The sequence below is a fragment of the Leptodactylus fuscus genome, chromosome 9 (genome assembly GCF_031893055.1).
Source record: "Leptodactylus fuscus isolate aLepFus1 chromosome 9, aLepFus1.hap2, whole genome shotgun sequence".
NCBI lineage: Eukaryota > Metazoa > Chordata > Amphibia > Anura > Leptodactylidae > Leptodactylus > Leptodactylus fuscus.
The window spans coordinates 28424837-28450985 of NC_134273.1; the positions used below are offsets into that span (position 1 = coordinate 28424837).

The window sequence follows — 26149 nt, forward strand, 5'->3', positions numbered from 1 at the left end:
GCACAAGGGGAGAATACCAATGATTAAGGTAACCCTAAGCTATCTGGGTTGATATACTTAAAGGGAGTGTGTAACCAGAACCCAGCATATGTGTCCTTCCACCTATAAACACACAGCACCCACCTCCAAGCAGCTGCTGCCCCCAAGTTAACAGCACAGGCCCATGTCACTATATAATGTGTATTGCAAAAGATCTTAAAACATTGCAGCAATGAAGAAATTGGGAAGAGGTTACAAATTGGGAGAAGAACACCAGTTTTATGGCACAAAATTTGCATATTTTTGAGTGGCAAGAACGTTTCGCCCCACAAATTCACCATTTTTTCAATCTGCTCACCACATGCAAAAAAAAAGCAAACGAAAATCAACATGGGATGGGGCATATTTACTATAACTCACACCGGACACGGTCCATTATTGGGGTAGGTTCCAATTTTGGAACACAGGACCTCTCAAGGTGCACCAGTCTGAAGTCTACAGAGGAATGAGTTAGGACTGGCAGAGGAAATGCCAACCATTGTGTTGATCTATTATGGAGCTGCCATTATAAGGTCAGATCCTGTAGGATGATCCATAATTTGGACACTCACACAACAATCCACTGAATCGTGTATCTTGTGTATATGTCACCCTAGGGCAGGGGTAGGGAACCTTGGCTCTCCACCTGTTGCAAAACTACAACTCCCAGCATGCATCCTTGCTCTGCTGTTATTGGAACTCCCATGGAAGTGAATGGAGCATGCTGGGAGTTGTAGTTTCACAGCAGCTGGAGAGCCAAGGTTCCCTATCCCTGCCCTAGGGCGTCTGTAAGGGCAATTACACCTAGAACGCCCTTTGGGTCACTGAAGGCAAAGCAGCTTGATCTGGATGTTCATGTTGCACTTCTCAGAAGCTTATAACACAATGTTCCTAAGCTGAAAAACAAATGAACGGAATTCCAGCATGTAAATCTTGTAAGAATGCAAAAAGCAGCCGCAGTGTTTCTGTAATATGCCAAGGACGTCCAAGCACAACACTAACTTTCACTGCTTTAATGAGGCTTCTAGATCATGACTTTCACTGAACGCAAGGCGTTCGGCTCCGCACAGCTGTCCTATGGCAGGACGAGGATTGTTTTCATAGGTTTTGCATATTATATGAGCATGGCGATAATAGAAGTAAAAAACTGTCGATAAAGGCCCTATATAAACACTGCTACAATGTGTCAGTGAGTAATGAAAACTCCTAAACACTTAGGGTTACTGGGATATTCCAGTTACCCCTATTGAAAGAATTAGTGGGATCCGACCTCTGAGACCCGCAGCAGAATCGGGGGATTTACTAAACATACATGGCAGGATAGAAGACGGGCCCTAGTAAAATAAGACGGGTATTTCAGTAAATAGAGGATAACCCCTATAGAAAGGATAGGGGGTAAGTTGTTAATCATTGGGGACCAATCTTTAGGACACCCACCAAATATAAGACCTGGATTATTTATGAAGATACAAGTCAGGACAGAAGACGGGTCCTCTTTAAAGGGACATTCCAGTAGGAAAGGATAGGAAGCAACTTGTTGATTATGGAAGTCCCACCAACCATGAGAACTAGGGTATTTTGCACCCCAGGTCGAAAATGCACACAACGAACTGAGAACTGTTGGAAAGCCTACACTCTTCTATATATATGGGCATCCCACTTCCAAAGTGGGATGGAATATAGGGGTAGTTCTTGTAATCCATAAGGTCCCACCAAATGGACCACCACAATCAACATGTCACCCCCTAACTTTTCATAGGGAACAGCCTCTTTAAATGAGGAACTTACCCCTCTCCTGACAAGTATTTTCTTTACTAAATACTTGTATTCCCCACAAAACAATTCAGGATCATTTATCCTTACAAGGATTACACGCCGAATTTGGTCGCAATTTGTATCTTGCAACCTGTGCTAGGCTGTGGCCGGGACTCTCAAGATCGCTGTGTAGCCCTACAACTAGTTCTCCAGTGTAAGGGAACAGAGTTGTGTTCTGACCCTGAGGGTGCTGCAACTGTGATGTCTAGTCGCAAAAAAAACCCAGCAGTAGATGATCTTTTTGTGACAAGAGCATACACTTATACTCGGATAACAATGGCCAAGAGTGTGTAATATGCAGATGACCATAGGAAGAATATGCAAATCTGTCTTCCATGATGTAATTAGGAAGTTAGCTGCTGCCTATTGCAAACCAATAGAGGGCGCTCACTGGAATGTGCAAAAAAAGCTTTCCGATATTATACGATTCTATAAGTTATAAGTAGTATATCTGACGGCGGGTGGAAAATCCCTTTAAAAGCCGTATCATATACAGACTGTTCCTATATAGTGTGAAGCTCTGGTTACAAGAAGCTGAGGCTGATGTGGATCATCTGGTCACTGTCCTCCCGGGGTTACACCTACCACAGATTGTGAAATCCTGGCGCAGGGAATGGGCCGGAAACCCTGGAGTTCTAATCTACTACTTCTGCTGACTCAGGTAATTCGGGAGAAGTCTAGTAACATAGGAAGAGAGGTACGGGCTACAAAAACAGAACAAACTGCACGTATTGCATCTTACCAAATAGGAAAAGTGCATTGTGAGGACGCAGGAAACTTGTAAGCGCTTATTGAGAAAAATGACACAAAGAAACTCGTAGTATTTCCTCTGCAGATTGAGCAACCGGAGTGTTTGTCGGGAAAAGAAAATGCAAAGTTTGTAAAATTTTTCTCAATCGTGTGAAAAAGTAATGAAGAAATAAAGCAGTGTAAAGCATGGCGATGTTCCCAGCTTGTAATGTTAGGGCATATAGCTAGGATATGTTGTTACAGTCTGATCGGGGGTCCCCCATTGATCCCATGTCCTGATAAGATTTTTCCTTCAGAGCAGCACTCCCGGTTACCCAGTATTCAGGGATCAGCAACACAACTTCATTCTCGTGAATAGGGCTATGCCGAGGAGGGGATCAGAAATGCTGCTCTGCAAGGAAATACTGTCAAATATTGTGGCAGTCTGACAATATACAATCCAACTGAACCCCCATAGGATAGTAATGGTATATACCAGGAATATGCCGCCATTTCCCATAGTATGAAAGTCTTTTTTTTAATGGGTTATCCCATCACCATAGGATGGCTGGACATTTCTCCTATAGTAACAGGAGAAGGACCAACCGACCGGATAGGTCAAGGACAGCGCTCACCCAATTATTAGGAACCTTCTTTACTGAACAACATTCAAAGGGAATGGCACAACGCGTTTCGGACCTATAGTTCCTTTATCAAGTGCAAATGTACTGGCCTGGGATGGCTTGAAACTTGCTCACTCTCAGCACAGACACTCTATATATAACATCATTGGTGGTGATGTTATACAGTACATAGAGTGTACGTGCTGAGGGTGAGCAAGTTTCAAGCCATCCCAGGCCAGTACATTTGCACTTGATAAAGGAACTATAGGTCCGAAACGCGTTGTCTACAACCCCATCAGGTGAGTAGACAATTGTCTGACTATAACATATCACTCTCAGCCCGATTTACTACAAGAGGATCGGCTCGGTGTCCCCCCTTGTGTCTTTCTAATTTCTCCTATAGTGGCCACTACAGGGGGAATACGGTATTACATTGCATCTATTCAGATGAATAGCCAGCCATCTAGTAGACGGTTGCACTGAGTCCTCCAGAGCAGAACTCACCGTGCCAGAAGAGGGTCCCAAACAGAGGGACATCCCTTCCATGATGCCCTAACAGAACAATCCCTTTAAATAGCTATTACTTGGAAATATACATCAATAAATCTATTGAAATGTTCTGCAATTTTCCAAAAGATAAGGCAGAGGGAGATTATCAAAAGGAAATGTGGATGTGATATAAAACCCAAAATTCTGCATATTGAAAGTCTAACACGTCCCACAAAAAACAAGGTCTCATCATAGAGTATTCACGCCCATATTGTAGAATAGTAAATGAGACATTTCTTACTCTAGATTAGGTTACTTAGTAATATATATGCAGATCCAAGGAGCCCTGATTTTTAGTTTGCAAAGCACAGCCGGACAGATCTGGAGTCTCATTCCTTTGCTGATGATTTACCAGATAACAGGTCTTGACACAGGTAACAATGCCCAAAAGACAAACACCAGTGACTATGATAATACTGTTTACTAGCCAAACACGGAGGGACGCCATAATGTATGAACAGAGGCTTAGCATGAATCTCCTGGGCCCCAGTGCAAAACCAGGCCCCCGACTATAATGTGATGTGTAGGGGGCACCTAATAGGAGCCCCCTAAGGATCCTGGTCCCGAGTGCGCACACCCTCAAGTCATGCCCTATATATGACAATGCTGGGTGACGGTATAATGTACCGTAACACACTATGACTAGCACTAAAGAGTGAACATTTCACAGCAATAAATTGGTTTTCTACAGTCAGGCGCAATGGCCGATACTGATCTGGGTGACGTATAAGGGGCATCTATATATGGACAGAACGTACACTGCCTCATTATTCTGTAGGTAATGGGTCACAAGTAGGTGATCATGCAGGACGAGATTATACCTAGTAATAAAGACAACTCAAGAAAACACATGACTATAAAACACAAGCTATGGCCACATGATCAGCGTCTTATAATCTCTGCGTGACTAAGACACACCATATCTACATATCTCACATAATAAAATCCTGACCTTAAGACTCACTGAAAGTAACACGCAAGGAATGGAAGCGGCGACATCTGTTTTCTTTATTCTGTGCCTCCAATTCTTACCATACAAGTTGCTGAAAAAACTACTGCTACTACGTGGAAACAGTCAACAAGGGGCTGTTGACAGATCTGTTACTATTATTGCCTCTACTTAGTTCTGCTGTTATCTTCTATTGTAATATTATTTCTGATATAAATGAGGTTATTGCTGCCCACAGAACTGGCAAATTGTCAGTCTGTTATTAGGCTTAGTGATCAGAGTGAAAATTGCAGGATTTCGTACTTCTTTATATTAGAAACAGATAATTTTCTGAAGACGCATTCCCTTAAAACACTACTTGTGCTCCATCCACACTTCACCCTAGGATGTAGCATTCCTAAAATTGTACCCACCCAATGGATAGCGACTTAAAAGAAAAGTTTAAGACTCCAAAAACTAAAAAGACAAAGAACAATAAAAAGGTCAAAACATAAGAAAATGTGAGATGTATATAAAGTAGTTCAATGTGAGCCCGGAGATGACCCGGTGCTGTGACCCCCTCCAGATTAATGGGCATTTCTCTTGTATATTTACAGCTGGGATAAATACGCCAAGCTGTGCTCAGCATTTACACAACAGATGTTCCCAATATTCGTTTTTTCTTCCCTCTAACATTAAAGGGTAGTCCTGTGCATTCCTAGAATATAGTCCACATAGGACACGTGCCGACTTCCTGGAACTACAGATGTAACAAGCTATGTGGTGGGCAGCCAGTCCCATATAGAGCGTTACCAGGGTCATATCCGTTTCCATTACCTTCTAGTGTTCCAAGCGAAACGACATTGCCGATGACACCACAGCTTCTGCTTTTTATTGTTACATTTACACATCCTGGAGGTATTCACAGAAACATTCTCTTTTAGAGAAGTTAAACCACAAAAAGGACCTAATAGAAGTCCTTCAAGACGTTGGCGCTAAGGCTGGGGCCACAAAGGGCAAACACGCTGGAAAATTTCCAATGGGGAGATTCTAAAGTATATTCCTCTGCATACATCCATGGCAAAAATACTTGGGTGGTTTTTGCTGTCGCTCACCTGTAGGTTTTTTCTTTTGCAAGTTGACCACAGCTTTCTACATCTGCACTTCAACGGTTGAACCCGCCGCAATAAGTGACAGGATGTAGGATTAACCCCTGCACAGAAAGTCATTTTGCAGAATAGTGGATCAGTGGTCAGCACTGTAGCCTTGTAGTACTGGAGTCCTGGGCTCAAATCCGGCAACATCTGCATGGAGTTTGTATGTTCTCCCTGTGTACTCTGGTTTCCTCATAGGATAGAGGATACATTGTCGGTTTGACCACCATTGAGCCTTAGAACAGGGTGGTAATAGGCTGGATGACGACTTGGCCCTGCTGAACGCAACGTGCCAACCCTCCTATTGCCTATCCAATAAGTCTAATAAGTGTCTAATTGCGGAGACCCATTGGAGGAGCCGCAGCCTGCACATGACAGTCAAAAATAGCCATATGACAGCCTTTTTTGGGACCCCTCCTATGGAGCCTCCTGAACGCCATATCCAGAACTTCCATAGAAGTAAATGCAGCAGTAGATGAGTATGTGCACCACTGCTCCATTTACATGGGACACTTAGGAACCCCCATCATGGGAAATCCCATTTACTAGAGGACACAATCTTTCTATCTTGCTCTATCAGGTAGTTTCAATTGCATACTAAAACCCCAGAAGGGTCCAGTGGACGAGCAGCCCCGATCCCTGCAGAGCGGCGGTTCCGGTGAAATGTAGCCCCGCTCTTATTACTTGTATGGGTGAGGAGCTGCATGTGCTACCTAACCAATAGCAGCTTCTGACACCTGGAGGCTACTACAATATGATCTCTGTGGGGTCCGGGTGTAGGACCCCACCAGATCACATACTGATGACCACTCCTGTAGATAGGTCATCAATATGAAAATTCGATTTGGGTCTGGAAAACCCCTTTAAAAATTAAAATTAAAATTTTTTATATAGCTTGGTCCTCGGATTGCGACAAAGATGCAGGAACTTTCTACGCTCTGAAACACATTCATGATTCCTTATATAGGCGGGACAGGGACTGTATCTTCCCGATTCTGGGTAAGGATAAGGAAATCATGGCTGGGTATCTGATGTGTCCTAGAACATAGAAAGTTCCTGAATTCATGGTCATCTCCATTGGTAAGAGGGTTAGAGAATATCTATAAAACAAGGGAAAAATATTGTAATTATTTCTATTAGCAAAAATAGTCTACAGATTATAATCTGGTTATGTTCATGGGAAAACCCCTTTAAGTCTTGTTATAACAGGAGAACAATCGAGACAAAGAAGAGCCGCGCGCTTAGTCAAAAAGCTGGATCACGTACACGAGTATGGAACATCACACAAAGAGCCGCTGTCACCAGACTGTGATAGAACAAGCTGGAAAAAGTGACAATAGCCGTGATCAGCATTACATCATGGCTGCCGGAGTCTACACCCGGATAAATCATGTTGTACCAAGGTCAAGTATTATAGCGCCACATGAGCGCAGGTCAATACAACGCAGGCACGCAATATATCAACAGTATTGACTTTCCACAGTTCATCACATTTCTCCTCTAGAACGTCTTAAACTCCAGACTCTTCACCTCTTCTTCACCCTTCGTAGTATACGGCTGTAACATCAGGTGCACTGCAGACAGTATGGCTAGATGCATCATAGATGTGTGGCAAAGTATTGGTTCCCATTATGGATACTCAAAATGTATAGTGAGTCAATGGCTATATGCACACGACCAAGTGTGCAGGCCTGGTGGGGGTGATCTTATAACGGCATGCACTCGGAGGACATCCTAGACAGCCCATTGGGGAGATTCCATTCCCATGTCATGGAGCAGGATAGGACCTGCTGGGTAATGATCGGAGCATCGGATCCCACATCGGAAGAGCCTTGGCTTGAACACTCGGCCTTATGTCTCATGTATACGCCATAAAACGGCCTTTTTTGTGGTCGCATTCATGCAAATGGATTTGCATTTGGGTTATGGTTAAAAACGGATCAGTGGGAGAAAAAAAAGGAAGAAAAAAAAGCATTGATGTTCATCCATTAAAACCACTCACATAGCGTAGTTGTAGAGTATACTGATGGCGTGCCTCCTCCTGGAGAGCTGCTGTCACCCTGGAGGACTCAAACACTTTTTGGGTGCTGTAATACTCAATTCCTCCTGCAGAGGCAGTAATTAAAGCTGATCCTAAGAGATTTCATTAACCAGACCAGCAGTGATCAGTCCTAGAACAGATTGTCCAACTGGGACAACCCCTTTAAATGGATATGTCCAACCTCAAAATTGATGGCATATCCAGAGGAAGACGTGTCCTCTGACCCTCAGTGTAGCCACTTTTTCCCAAAATCATGAAGACAAATGTGTCAAATTCTAAAATGATGTTCGGGGTTATCCAGTTTTTTAATAATAATGTCCTATCGATAGGAAAATAGAACATCAGTTTTAGATCAGATCAGCACTTTCTCCATGCCGGTGTGAGCTGCAGTGCTCACCTGTAATAGTGGCCGTAGCGAGTACTGCAGCTGTTGTTCCATTAAAGTATATGGGAAAACCTGCTTCAGTGCGCACTACGGCCACTATTGTACGTACAGTGAATGAGCTCCGGAGCTAGCTCTGGCAAAGGGAAACTGCTGATCTGCGGGGGCCCTGGCAGGCGAACCCCTACCGACCTAAAATTAATATCCTATAGACATAACAAAAAAGTGGAAAAACCCATATAAGAAGTACGATAAAAAACTATGAGTGCAATACACTTAGGCCCATGACTGGTCCATAGGCGAGTCAGTCTTCTCCATAGGCCGTCACGTAACCTTTTCAGAAGATTTGTTACAATTGCATACACTCCGTTACACAGCGCTGACCTTTACACAATGCCTTGTGTGCTACCTACAAGAAAGGATGTTCTGTGTCAGTGATAACTGTATTTATAGCCTGCAGAGGATGTGTTGTAATATTCAACCATTAAGGTCTGTGTCAGTCACAAGTCTGAACACGCTGCGATCACAGAATCCAAATTCTTTCCGCTGCATCATATCAGGAGAATCAATTGTAACAGTAAGAACCTCACATGATGCCGCGACTAGGAAGGGTATGGACTAGAAAGGGGGTGTCTGATTCAGAAAATCATGTGTACCATTAGAGAAGTGTGGGAAGGAGAGACCCTATAAGGATTCAATGTTGCGCACACAGTCATGTCACAATCGTGGTGGTGGTCCCCATCTGAGGAGCAGTCACACCGTCCTGTTTGGCAAGCCAGACCCTGCGGTATCTGCACAGATGAAGCCAAGACCAGCGCACGTTCCTGCACATGCACCAGAAGTCATTGGAATTTGCTTGCTCCTCCCCCTCCCCCAAAAAAAATGTAAAAAATAAACGTATCTACTGTAATAACCTGTAGAAGTTTGTTATCGTATATATCAATTCAGAATATTGTATGTACCCCAAAAAAGAGCCATTTAAAAATACAACTTGTCCTGCAAAAAAAAAACAAGATAGAAAACAAACAGTTATGGCTTCAATCCTAAGGCCTAAAACAAGACAAGCGGATAGGCCGTGCTCACAGCATGTCTAATAAAGTGATGTCACCAGCGCGTAAAGGGTTATATAGACAAAGTAGCCTTCACTTCAAGGCCCAGGATATGTCACTTTTTGCAATTTCAAGGTTTGTTTTTTTGTTTTGTTTTTATTCTGGGGCCAATATCTATTTCTAGCACAAGCCCAAGCTCTTAGCAGTGGAGCAATATCTCACAGATACACAGCAGCCACAGGGTTAATGTTTGCACTGATCAGGTCACAAAGTTCAGCCCATAGGTCTCAATGTAAGAAAATAATACCCAGGAAACAAATGGAAGCTCTTCTGTGTCATTACTCAGTACAGACAATGTGCAACCTACAAAGTCTATAGACCTTATTATCGACTATCTGGTGGGAATTATAGAAGGAAAAAAATGAACAAACACAAAAAAATCTGTTTAATATGGCCGCAGTATGCGGGGACAACATGTGAAACCAATGGGGGCAATTCAGTATTCCCTCTATGCCAGAAAACTGAGGTAGGTGAGAATAACAGTCACAAATCTTTGGCGCATAGGACTTTTTTTGCGCCAAAGATATGCCACTTTCCTTTTTCCGCACCCAATTCTCAATTTTTTTAATAAAAAAAACCTCACCCTGGCAAATTCCATACCAGTTTCTGACGTACAGGAGTTATTAGGGTGTCAGTGCCAGCAGTGGACTGAATCAAGACTGTACAGAACACCAGGCTCAATAAATTCTCTCCAATGTGAGTCGGATCCAATTTTGGGTAAGGTCGGAGTCAGATAAAATTTAAAGGGGTTGTCCGGGCTTAATATTTTATGGCCTATCCTCAGGCAATAAATACCTGATTGTAGGGGGCCGACATCCAGCACCCAAACCGATCATCTGTACGGAATCGCATCCTGTAAGCAATATGGGGTCGGAAGCAGAAAACTCCATCCACTGTATAGAGGTTGGCCACCTTCGGCTCAGGTTCCATTGAAGGCATTGGCCGTAAGACAATGGCACCTTATAGTTTTCAGGGCAGGATCTGGAAGCGGCTCCTTGCAGATGATCGGTCCAGCGCTGGGTGTCAGCCCCCTACTGATCATATATTTAAGCTTGGACAAACTAACTTTTATTTGACTCCAACCTTACCCAAAATTGGATCTGGCTCACATTGGGGATATTTGTCAAGACTGGTGTTCTGCACGCTACATCTTAATCCATTTCACAGATGGCGCTAACTGCGCCTGAATTATTGAGATTCCTGGAAACCCCTTCCATAAAATACAATTGTTATATACTATGAGATTATTGATACTGTATAACTAATTTGATACATAGTTTGTTACATATTTACTTTCATAGGAATCCAATCACTGGCTTTTTAATCAATTAGAGGGTCTTTACTGCCCCCGGCTGACCATGGTTGTCAGCCATTTATGTCGGGGGTCAGGTGATGGAACAATAGAGAAGTCAGAGTCGGTGGTTTGGCCTACACACAGCCCTGTATATAGGACAAACAATCTGGGATCTCAGTAGGACAGAGGCGAGTGTCTGAGGTGTCTGAGCAGCGGCACCGACTACCTGATACAATCAAGGTGACATTTACTTAAGACTTTATCTTTCCAACCTAGAAGCGAACCTGTCACCTAAATATACCGTCTTGTACCTTCATGACTCAAGAGCTGCTGCTCCAGTTAGGTGTGCGACCTATATGCAAATGCAGCAAAGTGTAAAGGTGACCGCACTACTGCCCAGGTCCTGGGGATGATCTGGCCAATCCCTCACTGAAACAGGTCATGGCTACAGCAAGTAATTCCCAAGATGACTAGAAGCAGCAGAACCTGTAGAGCCACCTCTGGGACCCATCATCCACAAGGTGCAAAAATGAGTCCCACTAATGGCATAATAAGAAATGCAATAAGTACGGGTCCTATCTTAAGAAGGTGATCCAAGAACAGTCACTGTCTGCTGCCCTGACGTTGGGGTGAATAGAGAGCTTTCTACTCTCTGCTATGGGAGTTACAGAAATAGTAAATCTCTGACACTTCTCCAATCCTTCTCCAACTGACAGACAAAATGGGGTTAGAGAAATCCGTGCTTAAGATGTACAAGAACAGTACAGAAGAGAGTCTGATTATTTTGGCCTAACTCAAGCACAGGGACGCCGGCCACAGGGATGGCACGGCACGGGGACACCGGCCACAGGGATGGCACGGGGATGCCGACTCCAGGGATGGCACGGCATAGGGACGTCGGCCACAGGGATGTCATGGCACAGGGATGCCGGCCACAGAGACATCACGGCATAGGGACGCTGGCCACATGGATTTCACGGCACAGGGACGTCGGCCACAGAGACGTCACGGCATAGGGACGCTGGCCACATGGATTTCACGGCACAGGGACGTCGGCCACAGAGACGTCATGGCATAGGGACGTCGGCCACAGGGATGTCATGGCACGGGACGCCGGCCACAGAGACGACATGGCATAGGGACGTCAGCCACAGAGATTTCACGGCACGGGACGCCGGCCACAGAGACGTCATGGCATAGGGACGTTGGCCACAGGGATGTCATGGAACAGGGATGTCATGGCACAGGGATGTCATGGCACAGGGACGCCGGCCACAGAGACGTCATGGCATAGGGACGCTGGCCACAGGGATGTCATGGCATAGGGACGCTGGCCACAGGGATGTCACGGGACGGGGACGCCGGCCACAGAGACGTCATGGCATAGGGACGTCAGCCACAGAGATTTCACGGCACGGGACGCCGGCCACAGAGACATCATGGCATAGGGACGTTGGCCACAGGGATGTCATGGCACGGGACGCCGGCCACAGAGACGTCATGGCATAGGGACGTTGGCCACAGGGATGTCATGGCACAGGGACGCCGGCCACAGAGACGTCATGGCATAGGGACGCTGGCCACAGAGACGTCATGGCATAGGGACGTTGGCCACAGGGATGTCATGGCATAGGGACGCCGGCCACAGAGACGTCATGGCATAGGGACGCTGGCCACAGGGATGTCATGGCACAGGGACGCCGGCCACAGAGACGTCATGGCATAGGGATGCTGGCCACAGGGATGTCACGGGACGGGGACGCCGACTCCAGGGATGTCATGGCACAGGGACGCCGGCCAAAGAGACGTCACAGCATAGGGACGCTGGCCACTGGGATGTCACGGCACAGAGACGTCGGCCACAGAGACGTCATGGCATAGGGACGTCGGCCACAGGGATGTCACGGCACGGGACATCGGCCACAGAGACGTCATGGCATAGGGACGTCGGCCACAGGGATGTCACGGCACGGGATGCCGGCCACAGAGACGTCATGGCATGGGGACGACGGCCACAGAGACGTCATGGCATAGGGACGCTGGCCACAGGGATGACACGGCACAGGGACACTGCAAACTATAATATCATAGCACTGGAAGAATGCAGAAACTAATCCTGCAGAAAAGAGAGGATATACACAGCAGAAGTCACCAAGGGGCTCCATAGTAATAGTTTGGATGATGGCGTCCCATTCAATTTTCCCCTTTCCTTTGCATTGCCTATAGTGATCACTGACTGTACCGTATATCTCAGTGGTACTGATCTTCCATAGCTGCTGGATCCCAAAACAGCTTCTATAACTGCTACCCTGGAGGTAACCCTGGAATGGGTGCCAAAGGATTATGTGGATATGCAATAAATGTCTAGGATGGGAATACTCCTTCAAGAGTCACATGATGTTTTCTTCTCCAGTTAAACCTAAGGCAACGACCCCATGTTGCGAAAATGCTTTGTTTACAGTACCAGCAAAGTGAATGAGATTTTCTCTAATCACATCCACACATTGCAGAAAATTTGTAAAAAAAAAAAAAAAAAAAGCTGTATTTTTAAAAAATGCAGCATGTCAATTTTACTTGTGGAAACGCAAACGGTTTCTCTATAGGTTTAATAAAGGAAGACGAACCTCAGTAAAAATGCAAAGTGTTTGCACTGTGTTTTTTGCAGCACCATTTATTACATGCGTTTCGCTACGTGGGGCCTTAGACTAAAAGTAAGCTGAACCAGAATTCTGAACTTTAGCAGCTTTAGCTATGACTGGAGAAGAAAACATCATGTAACTGAGACCAGAATGTGATCCCTTTACTATTGATCTTGTGCTGTGTTGTTGCGTACACACGGTTTCGTAATTCATACTCTGTAATTTTACAGTGCCAACATACACAGCTCCTCTGTACTGAGCGGTATTTATTTACGTTGGCCGTCGTACCGGGGAATTTGCATTTTAATTTCCCTACGTCCCTACAAAGACAATACCTCTCCTTGGAAAGACAGTGGAGCAGAATGATGTCGCCAGAGACAGGTTTGGCGCCATGAATGAGTAGGTGTTAACTTTGGTTGTCAATTTTAATTTTTTTTTATAAAACATAATAGGGCACATTAAGTATCTGCATCAAGGTCTACACAGCACGGATGTTTGACTATGAAATCTCAGTGGATGATGAATGCAGTCACACTGCACCATGCAAGACAGATGTAAAAAAAACTCAACTTGCCGGATCACGTCAGCTCGCTGTAGACCTCATTTGTCGTATTCCAATCCAAAAAAAAAAAAAAAAAGCACTTGAGCCAACGCAGTACTAGAATATGACATGGACTTGTCCAAAATCTGATCAGCTGAATGGTGGTCACTTACAGGACAACCGGATACCCGAACAGGATGCTTTCTGCAGTGGAAGAGAAACCCCATCATGGCACCCAAACCTTGTTGGCCGATAGTATACAGTGCAATAGTCTTATCTCTACCTCTGCAAGGACCAATGGTGAGGGAGTAAAACAGATGGACATCAGGAAAAATGATGTCATCCAGCCCCTGGAGTGCGGTCATTTCACTGAACCCGTGTAGTGAAGTGCATGCACTGAGTGGCTTGCCTAGTTGCGCCTTCCTATAGTATATCACAGTAGTACATATTCTGTACCTGCGTCCGGATGACCGGCTCCAGGACAGTGAGAGCAGCTCCATGTTTTTGGGTGCACTGCATATACTTTCCAGGACCCCGTCACCACTATAGTGTCCAGCACTTCTGGAAGGATTTGCTATATCTCATTGTTATCTGATGGTTTTTCTTCAATCCTAATTTTTTTTCAGTGACATTTTGGAGTCGCCTGAATCAGTTACTAGTTTTCCATACAGTTATGGTCTCAGCTTACAATAGTTGTCCCTGAAACAGTTAAGCCAATGTTCACACCTGCATTTATTGTGGACTGGATGGTTTAAACAGTAAAGACAGTCAACAACAGCTCGTGAGGGACCTCGCGTACTATAATGGGGTCGTCAGGTAGCCATTGTTTTCTCCTAGCTTGCAGGACTTTTTCAGGTTTGATTTCGGACGGACTCTGCACCCAGATGTGAATGTAGCCTTATATTGTAACTGTACGGGGACATCAGCACCGATGTGATGACATTTCTGTGCCCCATCAATGCTGTAGATTGTCAATTCCAACAGACCAGTATCATGTATAAACCAGGAGTATACACATATATCTATAGCTTGCTACTATACCCTGGACACTGAAGGGGACCCAAAAGTCGCTCTGTCACATAAAATATACGGTAGGTAAGTGCCCCATTACAGGTTTTTCTGTGTGTATATGTAAATATATACAGTATATAGATACACATGTATACATAAACACATACATATATCCAACTGATATAAGTTACATACCTCACACTGTACAGGACTACTATAAACCATTAGAGCAGCCTCAGACCAGTCTCCAGTACTGCACCAGTATAGTATAGCACAGTACAGTATAGCACACTACAGTACAGTATAGTACAGTATAGCACAGTACTGAACCAGTATAGTATAGCACAGTACAATATAGCACACTACAGTACAGTATAGCACAGTATAGCACAGTACTGAACCAGTATAGTATAGCACAGTACTGAACCAGTATAGTATAGCACAGTACAATATAGCACACTACAGTACAGTATAGCACAGTATAGCACAGTACTGAACCAGTATAGTATAGCACAGTACAGTATAGCACAGTATAGTATAGCACAGTACTGCACCAGTATAGTATAGCACAGTATAGTATAGCACAGTACTGCACCAGTATAGCACAGTACAGTACAGCATAGTATAGTACAGTATAGCACAGTACAGCACAGTATAGTATAGTACAGTCTAGTATAGTACAGTGTATAGCACAGTACTGCACCAGTATAGCACAGTATAGTATAATATAGTATAGCACACTACAGTACAGTATAGCACAGTACTGAACCAGTATAGTATAGCACAGTACAGTATACCACAGTACTGCACCAGTATAGTATAGCACAGTATAGTATAGCACAGTACTGCACCAGTATAGTACAGTACAGTATAGCACAGTATAGTATAGCACAGTACAGTATAGTATAGTACAGTATAGCACAGTACTGAACCAGTATAGTATAGCACAGTACAGTATACCACAGTACTGCACCAGTATAGTATAGCACAGTACAGTATAGCACAGTATAGTATAGCACAGTACAGTATAGCACAGTACAGTATAGCACAGTACAGTATAGTATAGTACAGTATAGCACAGTACAGCACAGTATAGTATAGTACAGTGTATAGCACAGTACTGCACCAGTATAGCACAGTATAGTATAATATAGTATAGCACACTACAGTACAGTATAGTACCGTATAGCACAGTACTGAACCAGTATAGTATAGCACAGTACAGTACAGCACAGTACTACACCAGTATAGCACAGTATAGTATAGCACAGTATAGTATAGCACAGTACTGCACCAGTATAGTATAGCACAGTACAGTATAGCACAGTACAGTATAGTATAGTACAATCTAGTATAGTACAGTGTATAGCACAGTACTGCACCAGTATAGCACAGTATAGTATAGCACAGTATAGTATAATATAGTATAGCACAGTACAGTATAGCACAGTACTGAACCAGTATAGTATAGCACAGTACAGTACAGCACAGCACTACACCAGTATAGCACAGTATAGTATAGCACAGTATAGTATAATATAGTACAGTATAGCAGGACCTGGTGACACTTCCTCTATACTGTCACATATGACATCACAAGTATCCATCAGCCCAGGTCACATGTACAATAGACAGCACATACACATGCTACATCCTATAAGCCCCTGTACACACACACACACACACAGTATACACACAGGACGTGATGACACATGATGTATATAACACACAGCCGTGCGGTACCGGCGGCTTCTCTGTCAGTATCCACACCACACTGTATACACTCACCGTGTGGGACTGCAGGCTCTGGCTGGCCTCTATGACGGCGGTGAGCGGCACTGTGTCATCCAGGAAGAGCTTGTTGCTCGCCGGTTTCTCCATGAACGCCATCCCGGCAGCTCCGAGCAGACACTACTGAGCGCAGGCCCGGCAGAGCCGAGGGGCGGGGCCTATAGGATGGGCGGAGCGGCCGAGACAAACTGGGCGGGTGTAAGGTGGAACTGCGAGTCGGAGGGGCGGGGCTGACAGGGAGGGGGCGTGGATAAGAGGAGAACCTGTGACAGCGGGGTCATATAGGAAGTGTGTGTGACTGCAGAGGTGCCGACTACTGAGGTGCAGACGGAGGAGCTTTATCCCCCTATACCAGCAGGGCACTTGTCCTATGCCCCTTGCAGGGTAAATGCCAACACAGATTGAATTATTTATAAGAATTTGTGCATGCTGGGAGTTGTAGTTTCACAACAGCTGGACTGTAACTAGAGCCTGAACCCCTGGCACTAGTGAAATGCAAGCAAGGGTGCATGTACAGATCCTATTCACATGTTCAGTATTTGATCAGGGTCTGTGCCCTGCTCCCATGCACCAGAAAACAAAATCCACCTGTAAAAGTCAATCCATGAAGTTAAAGGGGAATTCCGGTAAAAAAAAAAAGACCCCCATATTCGGAGGATGGGAATAACTTACTGATGGTTGTGTCTGATCACAAGAACTGGGGGGTGTTCTGAAGGAATGTACTAAAAGGAATGAAAATAGGGAATGTACATTATCATTATATGTGCACGCGGTAGCGCCAAAGCGGGATCATGTCCGTGCCCCTCCAATGATCACCGAGGACCAATCACAGGTCTCAGCAGTGACCCAGGAGCTGAAGACCACCACAATGCTAGAATTTCTTCTATATTTTTAATAGGGGAAGAAAAAAAAATGCATACCGCGTTTCACCACGTGGAGCCTAGGTGCACAGCTGTGCCAGGGTGGCTGTTGTTCTGGTCCATCACATGACCGCTAAAACAGAGGACGCCAACCATGATTGGAAGACCCCATTCACTACATTGGGGTCTGTTGTTTTAAACTGAAATCAATGGACAAAAAAGCAGCACTTTTCCAGCTGACGATTTTCAGCGTTCACTGCCACAGAGTCTCCAGATTCCGGCACAGAGGTGACCCAAGGCTTAGACTAGATGTACCCTGCCCCCTAAAACAGCAGGCCTCCATTTGGCTGCATTCAAGTGAAAAGAAGCCCAAAAATTTCAGATTCGGTAGAACAAGAACTTTTTTTGGAATTATTCACAAACCCAGTCTGTTTGTGGCAACCCCTTCCACAATCTGACCAGGGCTTTGTTTACTTGGACACATCAAGGCATTGATAAGAATCATCCCATTCTTCAGAGATCAGGCCACCCTGCACAGTAGGTTAGCTTAACCCCTTAATACCACAAGAATTTGGGGTCTAACTGACAAAGACATTTTTAGTCATTTTCTACTTGTCCTAGTCAAACAAATGCACATGGAGGGGGGGATTTATCAATCCCTCTATACCAGAGGGGTGTAAATGTGTCTCATCTAAGGGGAGGCCTTGTGCAAAAGATGCACACATCCCCTGTTCTGTGCCACTTTCTACAGGCCAGAGTGGGGCAGGCCAAGGCATCTCCAAGACGAATTTATTATGACTCCTGCCAGTTTTTTGGTGTCTGTTATACAGAAAATGTTTGTCAGTCCCCAACTGGTGTAACTCTCCATTCTGGCGATCTAAGCCGGAGTCTCCTCATAAATTTAGCCATGCCTTGTGTCAGGGCCTCTGAAATCGCAAAGATTTGCAGATATTTTATTGTATTTTTACTATTGTAATTATATAACATCACCTAGACTGATCACCTGGAGGCGCTGTGCAGAAAGGGCCACAGCAGACTCTACCTGCTCAGGAGGCTGAGGGCCTTCGGAGTCCAGGGGCCACTTCTTAGGGCCTTTTTCAACTCTGTGGTTGCTTCAGCCGTCTTTTTCGGTGTGGCCTGCTGGGGGAGCAGTATATCAACCAGGGACAGAAATAGACTTGACAGGTTGATCAGAAGGGCCAGCTCTGACCTGGGGAGCCCCCTGGACCCAGTACAGGTGGTGGGTGACAGAAGGATACTGTCCATGGTGACCGCCATGTGTGAGAACCAATCCCACCCCATGTATGAGACTGTGATAGCACTGGGCAGCACTGTAAGTGACCGTCTGCTTCACCCCAAGTGTGAGAAGGAGCGCTATCGCAAGTCCTTCCTTCCAACCACGATCAGGCTGTATAATCTACATAAGACCAAGCGAAGATCACTCCGCACAGAGAACTAAATGATCCTGAAGCCTCCCTTCCTTCCCTTAGCTGTTATGGACTCCTAGTATATCATCTCTTCTCAGCTTATGTGTGTCTACTTCCATAATATATTAGGGAGCCTTCAGACGGAGTTACGCCCCGCTCATTCTGATCATAAAATCACGTTCAGAATGAGCGCTTAAAAAGCAGCTCCCATTGACTTGAATGGGAGCCAGAATACATGCGCTCCCCATTGAAATCAATGGGAGGCTTTTTTCCCTACTGCTTTGTATTACGCACGTAATACATTGAAAGCAATAGGGGAAAAAAGCCTCCCATTGATTTCAATGGGGAGCGCATGTATGCTGGCTCCCATTCAAGTCAATGGGAGCTGATTTTTAAGAGCTCATTCTGAACGTGTTTTTATGATCAGAATGAAAACACGTGTCAGAGTGAGCCCTTCAAAACAGAATCCCATTGACTTCAATGGGTTCCGACTTACGCGCGCTACACATTGAAATCAATGGAGGCTTTTTAACCCATTGATTTCAATGTGTTACACTCGTTAAACGGAATCCATTGAAGTCAATAGGATTCTGTTTTGAAACCCTCACTCTGACATGTGTTTACTGGCCAGAATAACCGCCGCATTACATCGTGGGAATGGGCCCTATTACTGCCAGACCCCCATTATCGAGATAAGCGGAGGGTCCCAGTGTTTGGACTTCCAGGAATCAGCAAGTTACTCCTCCTTCCTAAAAACAGGTGGTACCTTGTTGTAACTGGAATGCCCCTTTAGCAGACACTCATTGACCAAGAAAAAAAAAAAAAAGTCAGAAAACTCATAGTTCTGCCTCTGGAAGAAATGTAAAGGACTATGGATGTGATTTGATTAGACACTGGGTGTAAACGTTCTGCCCCCACTGCCCTATTTAAAAAAAAAAAAAAAAAGCGAGACTACGTTTGGGTAGTGTACATTTAGGTGAGAGATCGCTAACTGCTACACATGCCTCTATGACACTATCGAAGACATTTTTCCCAGTTGACAGACCTTGAGAGGGGTCATATTATTAGGCTGAGAGAGACAGGATGGTCATCTTTATTATTACCCATCATCCAGGCTGTTCTGACCTACCTGTTAGTAATGTTGGGAGCAGTGGGTCCATGATGGCCAGGCACGCACTAGGGCAGGACAATCAAAAGTCAACCCAGATAACCAAGTGATTTTGTGTATGTTGGTTATTTCAGGTCAGTTACTACAATGTTCACGATGTTCCACCTGCAGTTTCGTTCAGACCAAAAAATGGCCAAACCAGAACTGCTATGGTATACTGTGGTCTCTTCGGAGCCTAGAGTATAATACGCCAAGGTCCCAGGGAAAGTGATCAAACATATATATATATATATATATATATATATATATATATATATATATACAGTTTTACTCCCCTCTCCTGGGCTGGAGAGTGACTCACAGTTCTCTTCGGGCCTTGCTGAAAATAACAATAGCAGTTCTGGCTCGGATGTGTTTGGTCTGAACTAAAGCGCTGAGCGAATCTCCCAAAGCTCGCCTAACACTTACTGATTCCAGTCTAGGTCCTTCCAGAACCAGTGAATGTCTTGTCAAATCTTGATATTGTACTGATACATTGTGCATTCATAGAAGATGACATAAGGTTTTTTTTGTCATAGTTTTTGTTTTTATTATTACTCTTATACCCATCTGTACATAAATGAAAAGAATAACAATAGTCAAAGCTTTAACTGTGCCTGTAAATGAATGCTGCTGAGCAGCAGGAATCTGTATAAGTGACTGATGGGTAGGACCACCATGAGCATGTCTGAATGGAACAGCGGTCATAGTCCATAGGACTGCTGAAGACAGCACTCTGCGGCCTCAGACAGTCCCAGGAAGACTGAATGAAGCAGCAGTGCAAATTCTAAGCCACTGCTCCCTTCAAACAGGGAACCTGAGACTTCCGTCCTTGTAATGAGCGGAGTTCCAGTTGACAGACACTCACTGATCAGGCACTTACCACCTGTATATAAGTGATGAGTTGCTTACTTCCGTTTCAGAAGACATGCACACTTGATCAAGTAAGCATGAATGTAAAAGGGGAAGTCAGCAGGAATAACTGGGCAACTTTTTTCCTTTCAGTCTCCAGGAATTAGCACTTTGACAGTCCCTTCCATGACGGTTTGGCCACTTACAGTGGTAATACAGGATACATTAATGAAGGCCAATGATCTCTTCAAAGCCTTCACTTCTGCTCTAGCTACCACCTCTTCTCCCGTATGCAGAGGTGCAGGGAAGCGAATGTCCTGGGAAAGCAGCACACAACCATCCCCAGGCAGCTTCGTACCCAACACTGCAGATATCAGGCCGTTCAGGAGTACCCCATGTACAACAGGTTTTCCAAACCTGGTGCTTTTAGCAAAGGCCTCATCTAGATGCAGTGGATTAGTGTCACCAGTCAGTTCAGAGAAGAGCTTGACATCATCCTGAGTGAAGATCCTGGAGATCTCAGCGCTTTGGCCAACCTGCAAATGTGACAGTCGCCGTATAACTTTACTGAAGCAACTCAAAGATAATTTGGATGAGACTCCAAATGCTCTTCCATGGGTGACCACGTGATGGAACATCCTTAGAAATATCTAGTCCAATACTAGTTCTCTGCTGTTACCAGCCAATGCCAACAGGAAAGGGGAGGTCTGCAGGAAAAGAAACATAGAAGATTGATGTATGTGTACATGTATGTAGCAGCCTCTATAGATATTGGTTGTGGTCAGTGTTAGTCTTTAGCTAATATAAAGGAGTACTTCCATTTTATAAAGAGATGGCCCATTTGGATGGTGGAGATCTGACACCCACTTGTTTTCAGCTTCTGTCAGAAGCCGAAACTATACAGTGGACAGAGCTAGAAGCAGACTGCTCCATCCAGTGAGTAAAGAAGGTGCCAGGTTACTGGAGATCAGCTCCTGTTTCTTTGAATGAGCACAGCTGGTCAATGGGGATGGTGTGCCTTGGGACCCCACGACGATCAGATACTTAAAACACCAGGAAAACCCCTTTATGTGATGGCATATCCTAGAAAAACTAGGCCGTTAAAAAATGCCTAGCCCTTTAAGCTTCTTGTTGGACAAGTTACAAGGCTGGCAGATTCCAGCGTTACACAACTTCCAATATTGTCTACTAAGGTATCGACTTTCCAATTCAAGATACTATGGAGAGATTATTTACTTGTAATACAGACGCATAGTTTAGTGTATAACAAGCAAACGAGAACCTTCTCTAAATAATATGACAACAGAAACAGGACAGTCCAGAGCTTTGAAACGGTCATGTTAACTAGTAGGGGTAAGGAGACCAGAGTCTGCAAATTTACCTGAATGACACGAATGCAACACGGGAGGCCTTGGTATTGTCTCAGCAAGGTCAGAGAGGTCCACAGCTTCACGAGGCCACTGTAACAGAAGAGGAGATCCTGTACTTTACTGAATAAATCCACATCTGGATATTCAGTCTTATATAGACAAAGAGGCACAACATGAGTCATCTTCAACATTAAAGGGATTTTCCATAACTTTAAAATAATGTCCTATCTCCCCCCCACAATCAGAAGAATGAGAGCCAGAATGTGTTGTGGCACAACTACTCAGATAAGGCCCCCCTTCACTTCAATGGGTACAGCTATACTACCAGACACAGCCATGCCTGTATATACAGCACTGAATAAATAAGGCTGGGATTACACCTACGTTGAGATTTAGTTTAGAGCGTCCATTGGAAATTGACAGACAACAAAGTCCTGCAAGCCCAACGTTTCATCTTCCAATTTCATTTAAAAAATTTAAAAAAAAAAAAAAAAAAAAAAAAAAAAAAAGGGACACCCGCAGGACCCATTTATAGTTAATGGGCCCCTCAGGCACCAATTGTGTCCATTTTTATAGTCCTCCAACGGACCTGAACAGTAATCCAGATGCAGGTGTAATGTGAACATAGCGTAACCAATAAAGAGGGTGCCGGCACTAATAGAAATCAATGGGAGCTGGTTTTTACGCGCTTCTTCTGAACGAGTTTTACATTCAGAATGAGCAGAGCGTAACTCCGTGTGAAGGCTCCGTAATATTAGGAATATTTGTTCTCAGGAAGATAAGCCACAGCCACAAGTGTCTATCAGCTACTTTCTCCTTCAAAGCCAAGTTCCAGGCATATCAGGGCATTGGATAAGATATTTATTGACTGAACAAGCATTTTCCTGACAGCCATTGAATGTGTAAGGCCAGCTTTAGACCGATTATTTATTTATTTTACTACAACTGTACCTGCTCTGGATTCTCAGTATGGCGCACAAAGTGTTCTTGTCGTATTTTAGCAGGTCCAATGGGATGGAAGCTCCCACCTGGAAACAAACACAAGAACTCTTTACAAACTTTCAACTTCATCTGTGTGTCGAGTAATCATAGAGGGAGCAAAAATAACAAATCGAGACTCCAATATAAACACACACACATATATATATATACACACACACACACACACACACACCTGCCATTGCTTTCTTTATGCTCATGTAATAAGACGTCTGGAGAGAACGTTTACAATGTGCAATGAACAGAAGGAAAATGGTGGACTTGAACCAAGCCCTCTCCCCCTTTACCAACATGGTAGATATGCCATTGCTTACAACTTCAATAACCATATCATACAGGGATTATCAGTGGGTGTTCAGAGTGACATTTGTATGCGTCATTTGGCGGAAATCTGGGATTGTTTCACAATAACAACATATGTCCTGACCACATGGTAGGTGAGAACTGTCTGATTTCTAGGGGGAGATCATGAGAATGAGGGTCCTGTGTCCCCCAATTGAATGTCAGCCAAGTCTATGAGCTGTATGAGGCTGCTGGAGATCCCCACATCGCTCCGCTATCTTCACCAGTCCAATAGACTGTGAATTGAGCGGCAGCACACATGCTCGTCTATTGCTCCACTCAGACATGTAACATAGGACTTCTTGTGATCGGTAGGCACCCAGCAAGCAGACTCTTATCACCTATTCTGTGGATAGATGATAACTGGTTATTCTAGGACAAGCCCTTTACACTCACTGGTCCTAGATTGCTGTCACATGCTGTAGATGTAAGTCACTATAACGGCTGGATTTCTCTACTGTGACAGTAAATAAATGACTTTTTATTATCGATTACCTCTCCGTGCAATTCCTTCAGCGCTGAGAGAATAAGTGACTTGAACTGAGCTGCAGAGATCTGGATGGTCTTGTGCTGAAATACCCTGCAGATAAACAATTTATCAGATGTCTGCAGTGTGCCATGTAATTCAGTGCAGCAGGATACAGGCCAGGTACTCACAACTGAATCTTCAGGTAATGATACTCAGAGAAGTTCTTCAGTACGATCCTCTCGTATGAGGTGGGTTCTGCAGGCTTCGGTCTCTGTTTCATGTTTACACCATCAGCTTAAAAAAAAAAGAAGTGATATTAAGGGTTAAAGAATACGTTGAGCACTAGCTGCAAATTTTTCATGTAAATTTGGATCCGGGTAACAGCAATGTTCAGTATCAGCTAAAGTAATTGTGGAAGATCTCATTGAAAACTGACCTGTAGCGCAAATTTTGTAATGGATCCATTACACAATTTGCTGTTAAAGCACTGAATGCTCCTTGCCTGGACAACCCCTGTAAATGTAGCGTGATTGTATAGGACTATCTCTATAGGTACATTCACGCTACTGTTATTAATGTCTGTTTCTGTCATCCATCATAAGATGGCAGCAATGGACATAGAGAAAGGGACAAAGAAGGAGGCCCCTCAATCTGTGTCTGTTGCCAATGACTTTAGTGTAGGGCTGGGCAATTAATCAAAATAAGCAAAACCAACTGTCAATCCAAATAATCAACGTTATGTTTGGTTATTTTGGTTCAGTTATTACATTATTTGCTAGTATGTCCAAATCTGAACTGCTGTTATACTCTGGGGTCTGTTCAGTCCCATGGGAGATGAGCAAACATAAGACATAAATTTAGGTACCTCTCTTGGGCTCTGTCTTGTTCCAGACTCCTGAATAACATCAGGGACCGCTGAGGCCAATCACAGGTTGTGTGAATGTGTCATCATGCATCGTGACCGACATCATCAAGCTTGATTCTTCATCTTTTTACAGACTCCAGAATAACACTGTGACACAAAGACACAAGTGTGATGACATCGGTCACGCTTACATCTATGCATCACAACGCCACGTATCGCTGAGGTCCAGTCACAGGACTCAGTGGTCGCTGATGTTATTCAGGAGTCCAGAAGAAGATGAAGAACAGCGCCAGAGTCCAGGAGAGGTGATAGACAATGTTGTTCATGGAATGGATGGCCATGTAATGAACAGACACAACAGGTCAAACAACACAGCCGTTGGTTCTGATGCATAAAGTGAGGGGTCCCAAGAGGCAAATCCCCCTCTATATGTCTGTATGGTTAGAGGTTATGCTTTTGAGACAACCCCTTTAAAGGGATTTTCACAGGTGTCTGACCCTTGGGCCTCTCATTGTTCACAAGATCGGGGATCCGTCCAGGAGTCCTGTGTGACTGGCGCAGTAGCATATATATATATATATATATATATATATATATATATATATATATGGCTACTACTTCATTTATTTCTATGGGACTGCTCGGATATCTGTCAGTCCCACTGAGGTAAATGGAGCAGCGGTCATACAAGCGCACACACTAGTCCTCCAGTCACACAAGTGGACCCATATTCTCAGGCTCTAGGGGGGTCCAAGCAGTCAGGCACCAGAAACACCTCAGGCGTGCAACAGGTTCATTAAAAACCAAACATTTTAAGTACTTTCTGTAACCTGTAAATCTGCCACAAGCCACGAGTAATACCCAGCCCCTTCCCCACATGTACACCTCCACACCTACCACATGTACCAGCATATTCCCGGGACAAGCCCACACACCTGCCTCTGTATCCTCATGTACTACTGTGCTCCCTAGAAGACGAGCATGGGCGATACAGAAAGTATTATGCCGTAGGTGAGGCAGGCAGCCGTTTTTAAGAAGACCAAAACTCAAAGACAAGCTATTATTAGGCACAGGAAAAATGGCGCACACAGTGGAGACACCATAGTCCGCAGATACTTCTCCTCTACGTGTGTGCTGTGTAGTTCTGCCCTCGGAAACGATAGCCTGGTATCTAAGGTTCCTAAAGTACAGCAG

General features: G+C 44.4%; 3 protein-coding genes across 6 annotated transcripts in view; all 3 read right to left on the minus strand.

The window, feature by feature from the left end:
• Positions 1–16765, minus strand: part of PXK (PX domain containing serine/threonine kinase like) — a 47060-nt gene extending 30295 nt beyond the window's left edge. For all 3 annotated transcript variants that reach the window (XM_075287911.1, XM_075287912.1, XM_075287913.1), the window contains exon 1: positions 16622–16765. In XM_075287911.1, coding sequence (XP_075144012.1) covers positions 16622–16723 — 102 coding nt within the window. In that variant the 5' untranslated portion in view covers positions 16724–16765. The remainder of the gene's footprint in view (positions 1–16621) is intronic.
• Positions 16766–20631: 3866 nt separating this feature from the next.
• On the minus strand, positions 20632–21548 carry HTD2 (hydroxyacyl-thioester dehydratase type 2). The gene has a single exon (XM_075287648.1). It carries the CDS (start codon positions 21546–21548, stop codon positions 21060–21062), a length of 489 nt encoding a protein of 162 aa, XP_075143749.1. The 3' UTR covers positions 20632–21059.
• RPP14 (ribonuclease P/MRP subunit p14) lies at positions 21531–25925 on the minus strand. 2 transcript variants are annotated; one of them, XM_075287649.1, is made up of 6 exons: positions 25853–25925; positions 24279–24384; positions 24117–24201; positions 23232–23308; positions 22292–22370; positions 21531–21617 (listed from the first exon to the last, which is right to left on the minus strand). In XM_075287649.1, the coding sequence occupies exons 2-6, from the start codon at positions 24368–24370 to the stop codon at positions 21561–21563; spliced, it is 390 nt and encodes a 129-aa protein (XP_075143750.1). In that variant the 5' UTR covers positions 24371–24384; positions 25853–25925; the 3' UTR covers positions 21531–21560. The 2 variants fall into 2 exon arrangements, with proteins under 2 accessions (XP_075143750.1, XP_075143752.1); XM_075287651.1 differs by having other exon boundaries at positions 25862–25874.
• Between the last annotated feature and the right edge of the window lie 224 nt (positions 25926–26149).

What these genes read in the sequence shown, in the direction of transcription:
- HTD2 (XM_075287648.1), bottom strand. Translation starts at nt 21,548, where the DNA reads ATGTTCCATCACGTGGTCACCCATGGAAGAGCATTTGGAGTCTCATCC.
- RPP14 (XM_075287649.1), bottom strand. Translation starts at nt 24,370, where the DNA reads ATGAAACAGAGACCGAAGCCTGCAGAACCCACCTCATACGAGAGGATC. An exon ending in CATTACCTGAAGATTCAGTT is followed by an intron (nt 24,202 to 24,278) that starts GTGAGTACCTGG and finishes GTTTATCTGCAG; the next exon opens with GGTATTTCAGCACAAGACCA. An exon ending in ATACTGAGAATCCAGAGCAG is followed by an intron (nt 22,371 to 23,231) that starts GTACAGTTGTAG and finishes CTTCTGTTACAG; the next exon opens with TGGCCTCGTGAAGCTGTGGA.